The sequence below is a fragment of the Alexandromys fortis genome, unplaced genomic scaffold (assembly GCF_014885135.2).
Source record: "Alexandromys fortis isolate MF-2015 unplaced genomic scaffold, M_Fortis_MF-2015_v1.1 scaffold_6, whole genome shotgun sequence".
Taxonomy (NCBI): Eukaryota; Metazoa; Chordata; class Mammalia; order Rodentia; family Cricetidae; genus Alexandromys; species Alexandromys fortis.
In genome coordinates, this window is record NW_026067902.1 from 12,061,435 (window position 1) to 12,077,751 (window position 16,317).

Below are 16,317 nucleotides of genomic sequence, written 5' to 3' on the forward strand. Positions count from 1 at the left end.
GGGGAAAGGAAGTGACTACAAGTCCCAGAAGGCCGCGCGACCTCAGCAGCGGGTGCTTCAGTTCCCAGGGCGACACCTCTGGCAGGAACTGGGGCCCTGGCGGCCTCAGGGTCCCACAGTGGCCACCGCGTTCTGCACATTGCTTTCGGTGTCCTTCTTCTCACCCTGAGGCCTCCGTCATGAAGGATTCGCTGGTGCTGCGGAGCCGTGTCCAGGCACACCCGGACTCCCGCTGCTGGTTTCTGGCCTGGAACCCCACGGGGACCCTGCTGGCCTCGTGCGGCGGCGACCGTAAAATCCGCATCTGGGGCACCGAGGGTAAGGCCTGGTTTGGCTTTGTGACCCTGGTGCCGCGGGAGACGTTATTCTGAAAAGGGTTTGTCGGGGGAAGGAGTGTGCAAACGTCAACAGTTAGTCTGGGGGATTGTTGCGGCAACTGGGGTATTTGCTGAGGAAGAAAAATGAGAAAAGTAGTCTGGAACTCAATTTGACGCTTTTAAGGAAGTAGTCGCTTGCATCGCTGTAATGGTGCATGAGTTTGCCCCCTCAACAGAGCTTCCTTCACCTTCACTACCAGTTACCGAATGGCGTTGATGGTGCTCCAGAGCCTAGCCTGTTCTCTGCCTGTAGGTGACAGCTGGGTTTGCAAGTCTGTCCTTTCTGAAGGCCACCAGCGCACTGTTCGGAAAGTGGCATGGTCCCCCTGTGGAAACTACCTGGCCTCTGCCAGCTTTGATGCTGTCACTTGTATCTGGAAGAAGAACCAGGATGACTTTGAGGTAACCAGGCTGGATGTTTGCACACCAAGACTGGGCCACCCTGGACCGTTTGAGTACAGCCTTTACTTAATGCTTATACTGTTGAAATAGTAGCTGGATGTGGGAGTTCATGACACTAATCCCAGCGTTTGGGACACTGAAGCAAGAGGATTCCCAAAAGTCCAAGGTCATCCTGGGCTGTCTCCAAAATTGTGATCTTGGATGTTTTACTAGGGCCTAAGACCGTTAGCTGCCATTAATTCACAATCTTTTTCCCTTTGCAGTGTGTAACCACTCTCGAGGGTCACGAAAATGAGGTCAAGTCAGTGGCTTGGGCGCCGTCTGGCAACCTCTTGGCTACCTGCAGCAGAGATAAGAGTGTGTGGGTCTGGGAAGGTCAGTCCAGGTGCCTCTGGGTACAGTGGAAAACCCTGCCTTTCAGCTTTGTTCCGGGCAGGGTCAGCTCTTAGGTTCTTTTTTCTCCCACAGTTGACGAAGAGGATGAGTATGAGTGTGTCAGTGTCCTCAACTCTCACACACAGGACGTCAAACACGTGGTTTGGCACCCGAGCCAGGAGGTAAGAGTCAGGCGAGGCGGGAAAGGCTGTGATGTGGAGGCTGGTGCCCAGCCTGCCGGCACTCGTCAACATCACCCTCACTCTTACAGGGATCTCTGGAACTGTCCTGTCCTAGCAGGGTTTCATGTTAGAGCCATACAAACAAATGCTGGCTCTCCTTTCTCACTTTCAGCTTTTAGCGTCCGCCAGCTACGACGACACAGTGAAGTTGTACCGGGAAGAAGGAGATGACTGGGTTTGCTGTGCCACCCTTGAAGGTCATGAGTCCACTGTATGGAGCTTGGCCTTCGACCCCAGTGGCCAGCGGCTGGCATCTTGCAGTGATGACCGTACTGTGCGCATTTGGCGCCAATATCTACCAGGCAATGAACAAGGTGAGGGTCCAGGAGTCAAAGGAGACTCCTTTCCTTAGAGTTTTGTAGTCTGCCAAGATATAGTCTGCCAGGAATCACAAATTGGATTCAATGTTTTGTAGGAGGTCTCCGGAGAAGCACCAAAAGAACTAGGGATAGCTTTGTGGAACAAAGCCTTCCAACAAGATTTGAAGAGGGCATGTAGAATTTGTAGCAGGAGAATGTAACGTAGGATGCCCAGTTGAGCAGAGCAGTGATGGCACAAACCTTTAATCCAACCCTCGGGAGGCAGAAGCAGGGAGATCTCTGTGAGTTCGAAGCCAGCCTGATCTACAGAGTGAGTTCCAGGACCACCACAGATACACAGAGAAACCCTGTCTTGAAAAGCAAAAGACTCCCAGTTGAAAGCCTACCAGCAACACCCCCCCTCAAAAAAAAAAAAAAGTTGCCAAGCAGTGGTGACACACACCTTTAATCCCAGTACTCTGGAGGCAGAAGCTGGGAACCTGAGTTCAAGGCCAACCTAGTCTACGTAGTGAGTTCCAGAACAGCCCAGCCAGAGCTCATGAGACCCTGACTCAAAAAAAAAAAAAAAAACAGAAAGAAAAGAAAACCCAGCAGCATGAGTTGGCTGTGAAGAATGGGATTCCTTGAGGCAAGGCAGAGGGTTAGAAAGAGTGAAATTGGTTGGGTTGGCTAGTGGGTGCCCTTAAACGGCAGATTAACTTGTTAGATACAGCCTGCAGTAGAATAGGGGTGCTTCCTTCTCAGAATTCTTGGGTGGCACCAGTGTGTAAGGCAGATAAGGAGGGTTGGAACAAGGACTCATCGATTGGCAATGGGATGAGGAAGGGCACATTAGGTTCTCCTTTGCAATGGTAGAGGTTATCAGGACACAGAATGCCTTGGGCTTAAGAAAATTGTGTCTCACAGGGGTGGCATGCAGTGGCTCTGACCCCAGCTGGAAGTGTATCTGCACTTTGTCAGGCTTCCACACCAGGACCATCTACGACGTTGCTTGGTAAGACCTCAATCCCATTCCTAAAGCAGGGATTTTAGAAACGGAATGACCTGTGCTGCTCCGCATTGTTCAGTTAGGCCTACCGTTCTGGTTTATAACTGGCTGGCCTAGGCTTCTAGGAGCAGGAAGATGACTCTACCTAAGACTGTTTCTGGGATAAGATCCCAGGCTTCGAGGGCAGCACCACCCCTTAGGATTTACATAGCATTGGGCAATCCTGAGATGGTGGAATATGTACATTTGTAACTATGAACTGTGTGTGAACTGTGTGGTTTAGTAATTGACTTTTGTTGTTTGTTTTTGTTTTTCAAGACAGGGTTTCTCTGCAGCTTTTGGAGCCTGTCCTGGAACTAGCTTTTGTAGACCAGGCTGGCCTCGAACTTGCAGAGATCCCAGTGCTGGGATTAAAAGCATGTGCCACCACTGCTCGGCTCAGTAACAGACTCTTACAGAGACCAGAAAAGCTGCTCCATTCTTAGAAGGGTGGAGTTTGGAGGCTCTCGACCTGAGTCTTGGATCTTAGAAATAATTCCAAACCAATGAAAAAATCTGTTACATATCTAAGCTTTATTTATATCAAATGTCTGGGGAATGTCTGTCCCATGAAATTGGACCTGAGTATTTTGACTTCATGGAGAATTAGCCCCTCTCCCCCAAGGCATTTATGGCATTGTTTTGTGCAGAAGCTAAAATTTACTTTTAGCTAAGGAAATGGGATTTTGTTGTTGTTTTTGGTTTTTCAAAACAGGGTTTCTCTGTGTAACCCTGGCTGTCCTAGAACTCACTCTGTAGACCAGGCTGGCCTATAACTCACAAGATCCTTCTGCCTCTGCCTCCCCGAGTGCTGGGATTAAAGGTGTATACCACCACTGCCCAGCTAGGAGTTGGTTTTTTGGAGGGGAGGTACTTAACGGCTTAAAATTAAACTTATTTGCCTCTGTGAGTTTGAGGCCAGCCCGGTCTACAGAATTCTAGGACAGCCAAGCTACACAAAGAAACCCTGTCTCGGAAAAAAAAAAAAACCAAAAAACAAAAAACAATCAAAACAACAAAAAATTTAGACTTATTTGGGGCTGGATATATGGCTCAGCAGTTAAGAGAACTGGCTACTCTGCTAGAGGACCTGGGTTCAATTCCCAACATCCACATGGCAGCTCACAATGGTCTGTAACTCTAGTTCCAAGGGATCTGACACCGTTTTTGGCTTCAGTGGGCACTAATACAAACATGGTACATAGGCATACATATAGGCAAAACTATACATATAAATCTTACAACCATTAAAAAATGTTAGTCGGGTGATGGCGCACACTTGTAATCCCAGCAGTTGGTAGGTAGAGGCTAGTGAATCTCTTGAGTTCAAGGCCAGCCTGGTTCACAGAGAGAGCTCTTGGACAGCCAGTTACAGAGAAACCTGTCTGGGGGTGGGGTTAGAGGAGATCTCAAACATTCATTGCTAGACAATTGGAACTTTTGTTGTTGGGTATTATTATTATTATGTATAGTGTTTTGTCTGTATGCTTGCTGGCCAAAAGAGGGCACCATGTGGTTGCTGGGAATTGAACTCAGAACCTCTGGAAGAGCAGTCAGTGCTCTTAACCTCCAGCCCCTTGCTGCTTTTTTTAAAACTTATTAAAATAAATAGGCAGTTGAACATTCCAGATTCAAGTTTTATACAGAGATGGGCAATGGGAGAATCTTCAATGCTTAAAGTAAGTTCTTGACTTTAAAAAGGACTAAATTATGGTGAAACTTGTTAATGTCAGTGTTAAGAGGAGGTTAAGGATGCAGTGACATGGGCAACACCTGAGGACTAGGAGGCCTTTTGTTGGTGTGATGGCTTAGGAAAGAAAGCTTTTCTTTCTGTGAGACGCTTAGCTGAGACCTGAGGTTTGAGAAGAAACTAGGCCCGGGACTGTGGAACACGTCTCTGTCTCCCGATTTGCCAGGTTGGAGAGGCAGGAGTCATCTCCTTTCCCACTGACGTGTATGTTCCTCCCAGGTGTCAGCTGACAGGGGCCCTGGCTACAGCTTGTGGAGATGATGCCATCCGAGTGTTTGAGGAGGATCCCGGCTCAGATCCACAGCAGCCCACCTTCTCTCTGACAGCTCATATGCGCCAGGCGCACTCCCAGGATGTCAACTGTGTGGCTTGGAATCCCAAGGAGCCAGGGCTCCTGGCCTCTTGTAGTGATGATGGGGAGGTGGCCTTCTGGGAGTATCACCAACCTGCAGGCCTCTGAACTGTAGTGTGACTTGCCAAGACTCTCCTAGTCATCGAGAGGACCTGAAGGATCCTTGATCTACATTTAGCTTTATGCCTTGTTTGGATGTGTAGAAGCCACAGGACCATTCACTGTTTCCCTTCATTGGTGTGAGGGAGCCATGGGACAGAGCCATGGAACAGAAGTATGTTGTACTACAATTTTTGCTTGATTTAGGGCATGGGGTAACATTTTGGGGTAAATCCAGTATTTATAATCATGATGTATGTACATGGAAGAATGTGTCTGAGAGCTTTCTGAAATTGTGAGCTTTATAGAAATAATCCACCTGTGCCACACTTCCTGTTTTGTAAATAAGGTCATTTATCATTTATAATTCCGCTATTTGAAGTAGGTCCCACTTTCCCAATTTCTAGAGAAGTTCTTGCATTTAAGACATTCTAGCTAGTTGTGGCGTCTTCCTAGTACTCAATTAGCAAAGACAGAATGATCAGAAGCTCAAGGTTATCTTTGGCTACACAGCAAGTTTGAAGCTAGCCTGGGATATACGAGACCCTTTCTCAAAAAGCAAAAAGACATTCAAAGTTTGTTCAGAGTAAAAGAACACCACTGTTCTTCCTTAGAAACCCTTGTATGCCTCGAGACATTATGCTGTGGTGGCAACTAAAGCCCCTGAGAGAACTGGTTTTCAGTGAGGGGCAGAAAACATTAAGACAATAGCTTGTGGCCCTCTAAAAAACAGCAGGCTGGGTGTGGTGGCATATACCTATAATCCACTACTCAGGAGGCAGACCAACCTGATCTACAAAATGACAGGATGACAGAGGCCTGTCTCAAAAAAAGAAAAGGAAAAAAGTAAAAGACGATTGTGTATGTGCTGCCAATCTGGTGTTTTTCAGGCTAAAGCCTTTTAAGGCCTTTTTTGTTTTGTTTTAGTGAGTGTTGCTGTTGTTTAAGACAGGGTTTCTCTGTGTAGACCTAGCTGTCTTGGAAGTTACTTTGCAGAACAGGCTGGCCTCACAAAGATCTGCCTGCTTCTGCCTCCCAAGTGCTGGGATTAAAAGTGTGTATCACCACCACCACCAAGCCTAATGAGCCTTTTAAAGAGTGGTGAGGATTGTCTTCAAAGCTGGAGCCTTCACTTAATTTTTGATACTGTACAATTTGACCTTATATAACTTTTGAGAGACAGCAGAAGCAGTATTCAAAGCAGTAGTGGCTACAGTCATCAGCAGATCCCTGGGAGTCTTAGGACCCTTGAAGGGTCAACACTATATGGTCAAGCAGTGGCACCAGTTAAATAGCCATCAGTCTTCACTGTCTTGTTCCCACAGTAGGAATGGAGCCAGCTTCTTAGACAAGAAAGATGAAATTGAGTAGTGAACTTTGTGGGTGTCTGGAGAGTTGTGGAATTTCATGGGTCAGTCTCCAAGTGAACCATATACTGATGTAGGTGGTCATTTGGAGAATATTACATTCAGAGAGTGACTCTTAAGATGGGGCGGTGGGTTTAATAGTACAAGATGCATGGGTGCAGCTGTAGACCCTAGATTGCCTTTAAGAAACTTCCACGGTTATGTGAAAACCCTTCTCTTTTCTCTGAAGCTGACTATTAACTCGACCACATTATAGACAGCACAGAAGTGGCTAAAGATCCTAACTGGCTTCCATTAAGCCAGATGTAATGTGATTGCAATACTGTATCATGCTGCTCTTCCCAGAATTTATTTTTCCTAAAATGTTAATGAAGTTATTTTGAAACGGACTGCCTTAATTTTTCATATACTAAGCATCAATGAATATAACCTAGATAATAAAAGCTTTCGAGGCTGTGCTCCTAGTTCTCTGAGGGGGAAGGGGCCTTGAGCCCACCATTTGAAAACTGCTGGCCTGAGGGAAAATGAATCCCCTTTCAGCACTGTTCACATTTCTTCAAGACAGAAAGCCAACGTTGGAAGCTGTAGGTCTGAGGAAAGAGGACATTTTATGGAGACTAGAGTCATACTTACCTGGGGCATCTTTTGTTTTTGTTTTTTTTTTTTTTTTTTTTTTTTTTTTGGTTTTTCGAGACGGTCCTGGAACTAGCTCTGTAGACCAGGCTGGTCTTGAACTCACAGAGATCTGCCTACCTCTGCCTCCCGAGTGCTGGGATTAAAGGCGTGCGCCACCATCGCCCGGCTTGTTTTGATTTTTGAGAGAGTTTCCCTGTGTAGCTTTGGCTGTCCTGCAGACCAGGGTAGCCTCAAACTCTCAGAGGTCTGCCAGCCTTTTCCTCCCAAGGGCTGGGATCAAACCTGTGCATCACCACTGCCCAGCCCTACTGGTGCATCTTAACCACCCCTAGGGTTGCCTCCTGCGAAGGAAGACTTTCAGAACATAGATCATGAGAGGCCCTACCTGTTGCCCAAGATGGAATCAGTTCCTATTCCCATGTCACTAAGTTTGCCACTGTTCAGCAAAAAGGAGGCTGAGGTCATTCACACGACCGAACAATAGCTGTCTGCCATTGTTTTGTCCCTCGGTACAGGGCAAGTTTGTCTTCCACATACTCAATAGGAAGATTTGGTGCTAGCTAAAATGAGGGTTTTTCTAACCAGGACCTTTGGTTGAAGAAAATTTAGTATCACTGTTAAGGACATACAGTTTCTCCAAATTATTTATTAGAATGTCTGACTCAAGGAACTATAAAAAGAATGCCACCAACTATTGTACAGTTTATGCTTGACATGACATTTGAAAACACTGGACCCAGAGCTTGAACTGCTCTGTCCAAAGTGGGAAAGTAACTGGATGTAGACTGGGAACAGCAGCAGCCTGAATGGTCAGACCTCAGGCTGACAGACCTGGTCTCCAAAACCAGTTCCCTCCTGAACTTCCACTTTCCTGTTTCCAGGTTCAATGTCCTTATACGTGAGAATACCCCAGACTCAATCTGAATCACTGTCTGTCTCAGCTTCTTTCACATCCACACTGAATTTATACTCCTGGTCACATCCCATGTAAGCATCACTCATGAAGTACAGGGTGTAGTTGTGGCCACCTGTGGCTGGGGCCACAAAGTCTAGCTTCACCTAAAGAGAACAGGAAGAAATTGAGTTAGTGGGGACCAGGGAGGAGGCAATCCGTCTGTCAAACCCCAAGGAATAGATGCGGGATTAAGTGCACACTGACCTTTGCTTTCTGCTGCAGAGTGAGCCTCTTGATGGAGATGAGGCTGTTGGACTTGGCATCTCCAATCACAACCCACCAGCCCTCTTCACGTTTCTACAGGGACCAAAACCAAGAACTTGAGCATAGAAAACTTGATGATTACAAGCAACTATGAGACTGATTATGAAATAGAGTGACAGAAGTCAAATTAAAGCTCTCCACAATTGCTTCCTGAAACACAACTTGATAGACTTAAAAGAGTTTTTAAGCACTCTAAAGGTATCCCCTAAGGACTTAGTCTTCAAATAAGTAGATAGACTAATTGTTCCATTTTATCTCATTTCTATAACCCAAGGCACCTTTTTTATTTAATGCTTGTCACTGAATCTAAAATGCATTTTTAGATATTTAGCCTTGGAGCATAGAAGCTTCAAGTTCTTAAGAAAGTTAGATGCAAGGCAAGCTAACTGAACAATCTTAATGTGGAGATGAGTCAGCAACAAAGAGAATAAAAAGCAAGCCCATGGAGCCTCTTCTGGCATCTTGTCTCTGGAGACGCCCTCTCTGTTGGCCACAGTAGAGCCCGTGTGCTTCAGTGGCCAATTTCCTTAGAAATTTGAATAACTTGCTTATAGACACACAAGCATCTAGCATCTGTGCCCAATCTTCAATTATCTCATATAAGAAGATGAAATTTCCTTTCTATTGATTGAAAAACAAATATGCAGCTGGGCAGGTGGATAGATCTCAGTGAGTTTGAGGCCAGCCTGGTCTACAAAGTGAGTTCCAGGATAGCCAGGACTGTTACACAAAGAAACACTGTCTCAAAAAACAAAAACAAACAAATATGCAACTAGAACCTAAGTGAAATATAACTGAGGAAAGACAGTAGAAAAGTCCAAGTATCCTGAAGCATCTGTAGAGAGAAATGGATCTTACAAGCCAGAATAACACTGCCTAATGTATTTAAACAGTCATCTAAATTGTTTAAAAACAAAAAAGAAAAATACTTCATAGTTCTGAGATTAATATTCGTCTTGTGAGTTCATTACCCCCAGACTACCCTCCCTGGGTGGGAACTATATCCTATACCTAAGACCCAACCAGTGAACAAGGCCTCAAATGGCCTCCTGACAGCCAGCTGCTAGGACATACCTGTGGGAAGAGAGGTGCAATAACAGGGCCCGTGACTTCCTCCTCTCGCTCCAGCTGCACTAACACCACAACTGGCCCACCACTGGGGAAAGCAGAACAAAGAATGAGTACTGTGGTTGTGTGCAGAGACCCCAGGGCAGGACTCCTGGTGCTTCCTGTCTCACCTGCGGATGCTGTCCTTATCCACCACTTCATAGGACAGTTCAATATTCGGGTAGCGGTTACAGAAGCGGGCCACATCTGCAATCTGGCTGTCAGTCAACTGAAGCAATGCATTCCGTTCTTCATCCTCCATCTCCATGATGTCAAAAACACTCTCCACTCCCTACAGTGGGTATGCAGAGGTCAAGGGAGCCGAGAACACATGCCATAAGCAAGTAACAATGGCTCTAAAGAACTAAAGATCATCTTACTTCCCACACTGCCAAGCCATCTACACACAGCTTTAGAAAGAATGCAGACCCCTTCTGGCCCCTCTCAGCATCTCGATTCAGATGGAACTCCTTCAAAGGAGCCAGAGCCCCCTGCTAATAGGCTACAGCCTCCCACAATCTACTGCAGATTAGGACTTTTTGTTCTCAGGCTCATCATCCAGCACTCCAAGTCTTAGCTCACCTTATCTGTGCAACGTTTGATATGCTCTGAGGTGAAGTGTGGCAGCTGCTTCAGATAAGAGTCCTTAGACCACATGGCTTGGGTGACCATCTGAGCCAGTTCCATGGCTGCCAGAGCAGGGCTGAGCCACCCATTACTAGAGAGTACATCCACACAGGCCTGAATGAGTCGGATTGCCTGTATGGAAAGGGAGTGTAAGAGCAGGTGGGCTGGGAACTCAATCCTCTGAGGCCCCCAGTGGCCAAGTGAACCTCCAAGTCCCGCCCATACTACCTTACTAAGGATCTCCTCTGTGTCTGACTGTAGTTCGGCACTTAGTTGCATGCGGGACAGGTGAGCTTGTAGCAGCAGGTTGGTCTTCACATGTGGATCATTGAACTTGGGATTATTCAGCTTGTGGGGGACCTTCTGAGCCAACTAGAATGTGAAAGAAAAAAATGAAAAAGCTAGAGATAAACAGAGGACCCTACTGAGACCTGTTCAGGCCAAATACACCATGTGGCCCAGCTAGACTCTAGCGGGAAGGATGGAGAACTGCAGTAAGTGTGGAAGAATGCATGAGGGGATTTGTGACAGGGAGTCAGGGCCCAAATTTTTACTCCTGTATGTTCTTCTAAAGCCAGTGCCCTCACCTGGCGCAGCAAGTTGTCTTCATGATGCCTAATTGGAATGTTCTCATACTCTGCCGCATTGGAAATAATCTCAATAAGTCCTCGGACCTTGGTTTTAGCATTGAGAGACATGCTGAAGAGCTCTGAAAGAAAATGAGAGAATGAGGAAAGAGCCAATAGTGGGGGAAAAGGAACAGAGTAACCAGAATCAATAGTGTGGGCTGTACTGCTTTTTTGCCGTATCACCTCTCTGACAAATACTGGCTACCACATCTCATCCCAACAGTGTCCAGAAGCCCATGCACCACTGGCCCTCACCAATGGTGGTGTAGTTTATGTAGTAGTAGGCAGCAATCATGCCCAGGTTCAGAGGGGCCACATCCATCTCATCCTCGATGCTGATGCACTTGGACTGCTCCAGGTCACTGAGGGTCTGCTCCACCAGCTCTGACAAGTGGTCAGACAAATGACGATGGGATATGCCTGCGGAGACGCAAGAAGGAAGTCTCAGGATACTGCCTAGCGAGGGCTGGGACACCTCCAAGGGCAGTGTGTGCTCTTCGGCTCACTAACCCTGAAGGTTGTAGTAATTTGGGTTCTGTGTCATCCGGCGATACAGAAAGGTCCAGGTGAGGTAGTCCACAGCATCCTGCTTGTTCTCAATGGTCTTGGTGACAATCTCAGCATTGAAGTGGTCATGCATACAGTGGTCCAGGTGAGACTCTACTGGCAATGGCTCATACAAAAACTTTTTGAAAAAATCCTGTGGATTGGGGAGGGGTAGGTATTAAACATGGTAATAAGGGATCAAGGGCAATACAACAATATATGTATCTCTGTATGATACATATATTAGCCAAATAGAAGAAACACTTAGAAAACAGTATCATAGAATACAAAGCAGGAATGGGACATGCCAAGCCACATAGATAGAGCAGTAAGCAGTACATGAAGAAAGTACTAAGGAGTGGAAAGACATGGAATCACCAGCAATAGCAAAAACATGGAACCAAATCTGTGTGACTCCAGCTTATTACAAAAGCAACTGGCAGAAAGGACTGAAAAGTTTATTAAAGACAGTAAAAAAAAAAAAAAAAAAAAAAAAAAGACTCAGACTCAAGAATCTGTTCAAAGGCTCAGTTTCCTCTAACTGACCTTTTTAGAGCCTTGACACATGATGACACAGCGCCCCTCGTCATCCTGCAGGGGGCGGTTGGCATGGCCCACCATCTGAAGCACATCATAGATGGGGTAGTCCACATAGCTGGCGGCAGAAGAGAGAAATGAGGAAACATGTCAGGAGACCTGCCTGCCTGCAGTCATGGGGCAGATGATGCAAACAAGGAGGTAAGGTCAGACTGCAGCAAAACCGGCCATGAGCCTGTGTGCTTAGCAATGCACTTCACATGCTTACCCACATATTATTTTAGTTTCTTAAGTAAAAGAGTCATGAATGTGTTACCCCATGAACCTGAACCAAAGCTACAAACCTATCTAAGGCTAGAAGCAAAATAACATCCCATTGAAGGACCAAACTTAGAGTCAAGCTTAAGAGCTGTTATGTTTTACAGATTAAAAAATAATCTAAAACTCGGCCAGACAGTGGTGGTACACACCTTTAATCCCAGCACTTGGGAGGGAGAGGCAGGCAGATCTCTGTAAGTTTGAGGCTAGCCTGGTCTACAATAGCTAGTTCCAGGACAGGCTCCAAAACTACAGAGAAACCCTGTCTCAAAAAAAAACAAAAAACACAACAACAACAAAAAAAAGTAATGTAAAACTCAAAGCAACAACCAGATTCTGGCATTCTAAACTTACAAAACTAATTTCAAAATAATTTGTATTTTGGAAAAATAAAAAATAAAAAAATTATTCAGGCTCTGAGAAACACTGACCCTTGGGCTTCTTGTCACAACAAAGGTGTGACCTTGTGGGAAGTTGGTAACCACAAGCCCCTTTCTTCCTGTAAGGTCCTCTCTCCAAACTGCTGAGACAGAGGTATGTAAGTTTACCTCCTGGGACCAAACAATGAACACTGATCTACTGGGAGGGACTCTTCTATGCTTAGTTCCCTGTATTGCATTTGTAGATCTGCACTTGCTTTAGGAGGGAGGTCTGTTAAGGTCCACAGCAACTGTACTCACGCATGGATCTTGCCATTGTAGTACTGAGTATCCATGATGATCACCAGATGAGCAGCAACATTCATGCCCCAACAGAGACTTCGAGAAGCCACCACCACCTGGATAGCCCCTGAGCGGAGGAAAGGAGAGGAAGACTGAGGGCAGGCTTCCCAAGAACTATTTGCTTCACTGGCAGGCAGCGGCCGACAAGTGCTACATTTCAAAGCTCAGCGTGAGGCCCTAGGAACAAGGTCTGACAGGAAGGAAGTGCAGTGAAAGGCGGTACCATGCTATTGGTGCCTTTTGCTCTGAGACTATCCTAGAAGAAACACAGCAATTCTGGAGAACTCAAACCCAGGGAAAGCAAGACTAGCACTGCCTGGCGGATCAGCCCTTTGATGGTGAAAGCTAACACCAACCCAAACACAGTTAGTTCAACCCATGGCAGCAAAATCAAACTTACTCTGAGCACACCCAAACCAGACAGATTCGAAGAGTGACCGCCTGGTGGGAGCTCTGCCACACAGTGCCAGGACAGTGAACGATGCATAAAATGCCACAGGCCAACAAACAGCAGCAAGCAAGAGGCAACCAACCAGAAGAGAATCACAAACCCACAGCCATCTCTTAAGTTCTAACCCCACTAGTCTGGTCTCCACACAGAACCTTGAACAGCAGAAAATCAGCTTCTGTAATGGGACCAGCTGATGTGCCTGCCTGTTTTCTAATCTAGCAGGGAGGGGTATCTCTGTCAACTACATCACAAGTGTCTAGGAGGAATCTAATGAGGTAAGACAGCTAGCTAGCATTGTGAAAATGAGTACTACTCAACAGAGAAATGCCATCCACACCCTACAGTCGAATACACACACCTGCGGACTTTGGATGTCATGACGTTTTCTTACCTGAGCTAAAGAGCTGCTCTACCAGGCGCCTCTCCATGGGGCTCAGCCCTTCATGTAGGTAGCCCACCCCATTTAACAGTGTTTCCTTGAGCGTGCTGTCACTTAGCTTCTCCAGGTAAGGGATCAGATCCTTCTCAGTACAGTGCAAGAACCTGGGCAGAACAGGAACAAGCACAGGTCTGAGGAATTTCAGTCTGTGCTGCCCTCAGCCTCAGCCCCAGCCTCACCCAGGACACCCAGAACAGGGGCACCTTCACGTAACAGGATTCTCATGCAGCCAGCCACCCCAGAAATTAGAGCACAGCCCACCTCTGCCGCTGGATGTCTGCTGCACAGGTAGTAAGGATGTCTATTGCCGTGAGGCGGGTCTGCTTGCGAGATGGGACAAAAACGATGACAGGCTTCTTGGGTGAGTGTTTGGTGATGGCATGGTACACAGGCTTGGCCATAGACAGCAGGCGAGTCTGTGTATGGCTGATGTTGAAGCCCTGGAAATAAAGGCAGAAGACAAGACACTGAGCTCACTAGACCTGAGTGACTAGGGATCCCCGAGGCCATGGAGGAAGGCAGACAGGGTCCTACCTGGATATGCAGTTCCAGTGGTACAGGGCGCACATTAGGGTGGAAGTTGAAGGTGGAGGTGGCACTACAGCCCAGCCAGTGAGCCACATCCTTGGCATTGGACAGTGACGAGCTAAGTGCCACAATTCGAATGGGCCGCTCAATCTGGGAGGAGATGTAGCGCATCCGGGAGCAGATCACTTCCAAGACAGGCTGGGAAAAAGGGAAGGAGTCATTCTAGGCTCAGGTTCGCCATCTCTGCCTGAGCTTCCCTTTGTGAGCCAACTATGGACTCTCCTGTCTGTGGCTGCCCTGCCCCAGGAGAAGTGCCCTGCCCTTCACTAAGCAACAGTGTTCCTTAAGAGTCTATCAAAAAAACCTCAGATCACCCTTTTGGAACAAGGCAGGCAATAGGCAGAAATCTTTGTGGAGACCCTAGTCCCGGGCCCAATATAAGGTCACTGTGTGGGTCCCAGCCCTTCTCTATGCTGTGAAGTCAAGCCTACCCCATTCTCGCCCCCAATAAGGTGGACCTCATCCACCACGAAGAGGTTGATGTTCTGGACATTCTTGCGCTGCTTCCACCTCCGGGAAAGGATGTCCCACTTCTCGGGAGTGCTGATGATGATGTTGCCTTTGCCTAGAAGCTTCAGGTCTGTGCTAGTCTCCCCCGTCAGCAGCACCACCTTCTTGTTGAGCCTATCCTGAAACTTCTCATACCAGTCCATGTACACCTGGTGGGCAGGAGAGGGAGGGATAGTAACAGTAGGTCGCATGGACATCTCTCACTTAATAGGAGGAAAACTGAGATGGGGCACAGACTGACCTTAAACTTGTGGATTCAAGTGAAACTCTCACCTCAGCCCCCTAAGCAGCTGGAGTGACAACCATGCACCACCCACCATACTCTATTCATGATACTGCCCGGTCTACACCAGCTTTTAAGCTGGCAGGGAAGCCTTTCTTTAAGAAATGACATGCAGTTGTCGGATATGAGAAAACCTTCATCTGGAATCACAGATGGAATGGCTTCTGGAAAATTCAGTCCCACAACATATTACACACCTGCTCTGCCAGAGCCTCCATGGGGGTAATATAGACACAGCGTCCCTCAGAATTCTGCAGCAGCATCCGCAGGATGGCAAACTCTGCACAGATGGTCTTCCCGCTGCCCGTGGGGGCCCCCACAAACACGTTATCATCACTGTTGTACACGGTGTTAAAAACTGGAAACCAAAGGTATAGAGTGAACACCAGTGGGGATGAAACAAATCATTCGTCAAGATTATGAACACCATGAGACGCAAAATCAATCAGCTGCAGTACAAAAAGAAGCCTGGAACACTGGCCCTGCTGGCTGTGTCTCACATACTTTCTCCTGCAAAGCAGGGAAGGAAAAAGTCCAAGATCAGGTTTAGATCTCCTGAGATTTATGGGGAAAAAACAACAACCACAACAAGAAAGAAATCCCGCATCTTTACCTGTCAAGGACCAGAATAAAAACAAAACGAAACAAAACAAACAAACAAAAAAACAGGACACCTATCTCTGCCTTATCAGCAGTTTCTTGCATTCTTTAGAAATACTCAAATACAGAAGGTAAGTCCAGGCCCTGGGGTCAAAACTACACTAAAAACCAAAGCTCAACTATTTACTCTTTGGTTTAATTAGGGCTCCTTCCTCTGCCTCAGTTCCCTCATCATGAGATGCACAATTAACTGTAGCAGTAAATAGTAACCCTTTCAAAGGATTGGCGGAGGAGGAAACACTAGTCCTGTGCTCAGCCAAGTACTTAGTGCCTGCTCTAATTTTTAATGATGAAGTGAGGTCTCATCAACACCACACTCTGGCTCAACACTTGGAGCAGGAGTAAGGACAACACATCACAGAATGACCTTACTCTCCTGATCCTCCTTAGGGAGATATGTAGAGCGACAAAGCAAATCTAACAGTGAACAAGGATTTTTAGGAAGAAAAACATCTGGCAGGCCACTGAGCTCCAGGCCACTAAGTACCTGGTTTTCTGCCAGCTGCCCAACACACTTATTACGAAGTAACCTTAAAAGGCATGCATGGTCTGGGCAGTGGTGGCGCACACCTTTTATCCCAGCACTCGGGAGGCAGAGGCAGGGGGGGATCTCTGTGAGATAGAAGCCACCCTGGTCTACAGAGTGAGTTCCAGGACAGCCAGGGAAACCCTGTCAGTGGGCAGGGAAAAAAAGGCATGCGTGGAAACCAAATATCTGAGACTCAAACACCTAC

General features: G+C 46.9%; 2 protein-coding genes across 2 annotated transcripts in view; one reads left to right on the top strand and one right to left on the bottom strand.

The window, feature by feature from the left end:
- Window positions 1-23: 23 nt before the first annotated feature.
- Ciao1 (cytosolic iron-sulfur assembly component 1) lies at window positions 24-6,700 on the top strand. Its single transcript, XM_050131698.1, has 7 exons — window positions 24-318; window positions 631-779; window positions 1,043-1,154; window positions 1,248-1,336; window positions 1,509-1,710; window positions 2,623-2,710; window positions 4,713-6,700. Exons 1-7 carry the CDS (start codon window positions 180-182, stop codon window positions 4,951-4,953), a joined length of 1,020 nt encoding a protein of 339 aa, XP_049987655.1. The 5' UTR covers window positions 24-179; the 3' UTR covers window positions 4,954-6,700.
- Window positions 6,701-7,573: 873 nt separating this feature from the next.
- The window catches only part of Snrnp200 (small nuclear ribonucleoprotein U5 subunit 200), a 30,303-nt gene continuing 21,559 nt past the window's right edge, over window positions 7,574-16,317 (bottom strand). The window contains exons 30-45 of the mRNA XM_050131535.1: window positions 15,121-15,281; window positions 14,562-14,789; window positions 14,077-14,268; window positions 13,804-13,982; window positions 13,495-13,646; window positions 12,611-12,719; window positions 11,622-11,730; window positions 11,040-11,229; window positions 10,785-10,949; window positions 10,488-10,609; window positions 10,129-10,272; window positions 9,856-10,032; window positions 9,405-9,565; window positions 9,241-9,322; window positions 8,107-8,199; window positions 7,574-8,006 (exon numbers count right to left, since the gene is read on the bottom strand). Coding sequence (XP_049987492.1) covers window positions 7,863-8,006; window positions 8,107-8,199; window positions 9,241-9,322; window positions 9,405-9,565; window positions 9,856-10,032; window positions 10,129-10,272; window positions 10,488-10,609; window positions 10,785-10,949; window positions 11,040-11,229; window positions 11,622-11,730; window positions 12,611-12,719; window positions 13,495-13,646; window positions 13,804-13,982; window positions 14,077-14,268; window positions 14,562-14,789; window positions 15,121-15,281 — 2,408 coding nt within the window. The 3' untranslated portion in view covers window positions 7,574-7,862. The remainder of the gene's footprint in view (window positions 8,007-8,106; window positions 8,200-9,240; window positions 9,323-9,404; window positions 9,566-9,855; window positions 10,033-10,128; window positions 10,273-10,487; window positions 10,610-10,784; window positions 10,950-11,039; window positions 11,230-11,621; window positions 11,731-12,610; window positions 12,720-13,494; window positions 13,647-13,803; window positions 13,983-14,076; window positions 14,269-14,561; window positions 14,790-15,120; window positions 15,282-16,317) is intronic.

Bases quoted from the DNA above. Each gene is read 5' to 3' on its own strand.
- Ciao1 (XM_050131698.1), top strand. From the start codon at position 180: ATGAAGGATTCGCTGGTGCTGCGGAGCCGTGTCCAGGCACACCCGGAC. The intron at 1,337-1,508 runs GTAAGAGTCAGG...TCTCACTTTCAG, and splicing joins TTTGGCACCCGAGCCAGGAG to CTTTTAGCGTCCGCCAGCTA. The intron at 2,711-4,712 runs GTAAGACCTCAA...TGTTCCTCCCAG, and splicing joins ACCATCTACGACGTTGCTTG to GTGTCAGCTGACAGGGGCCC.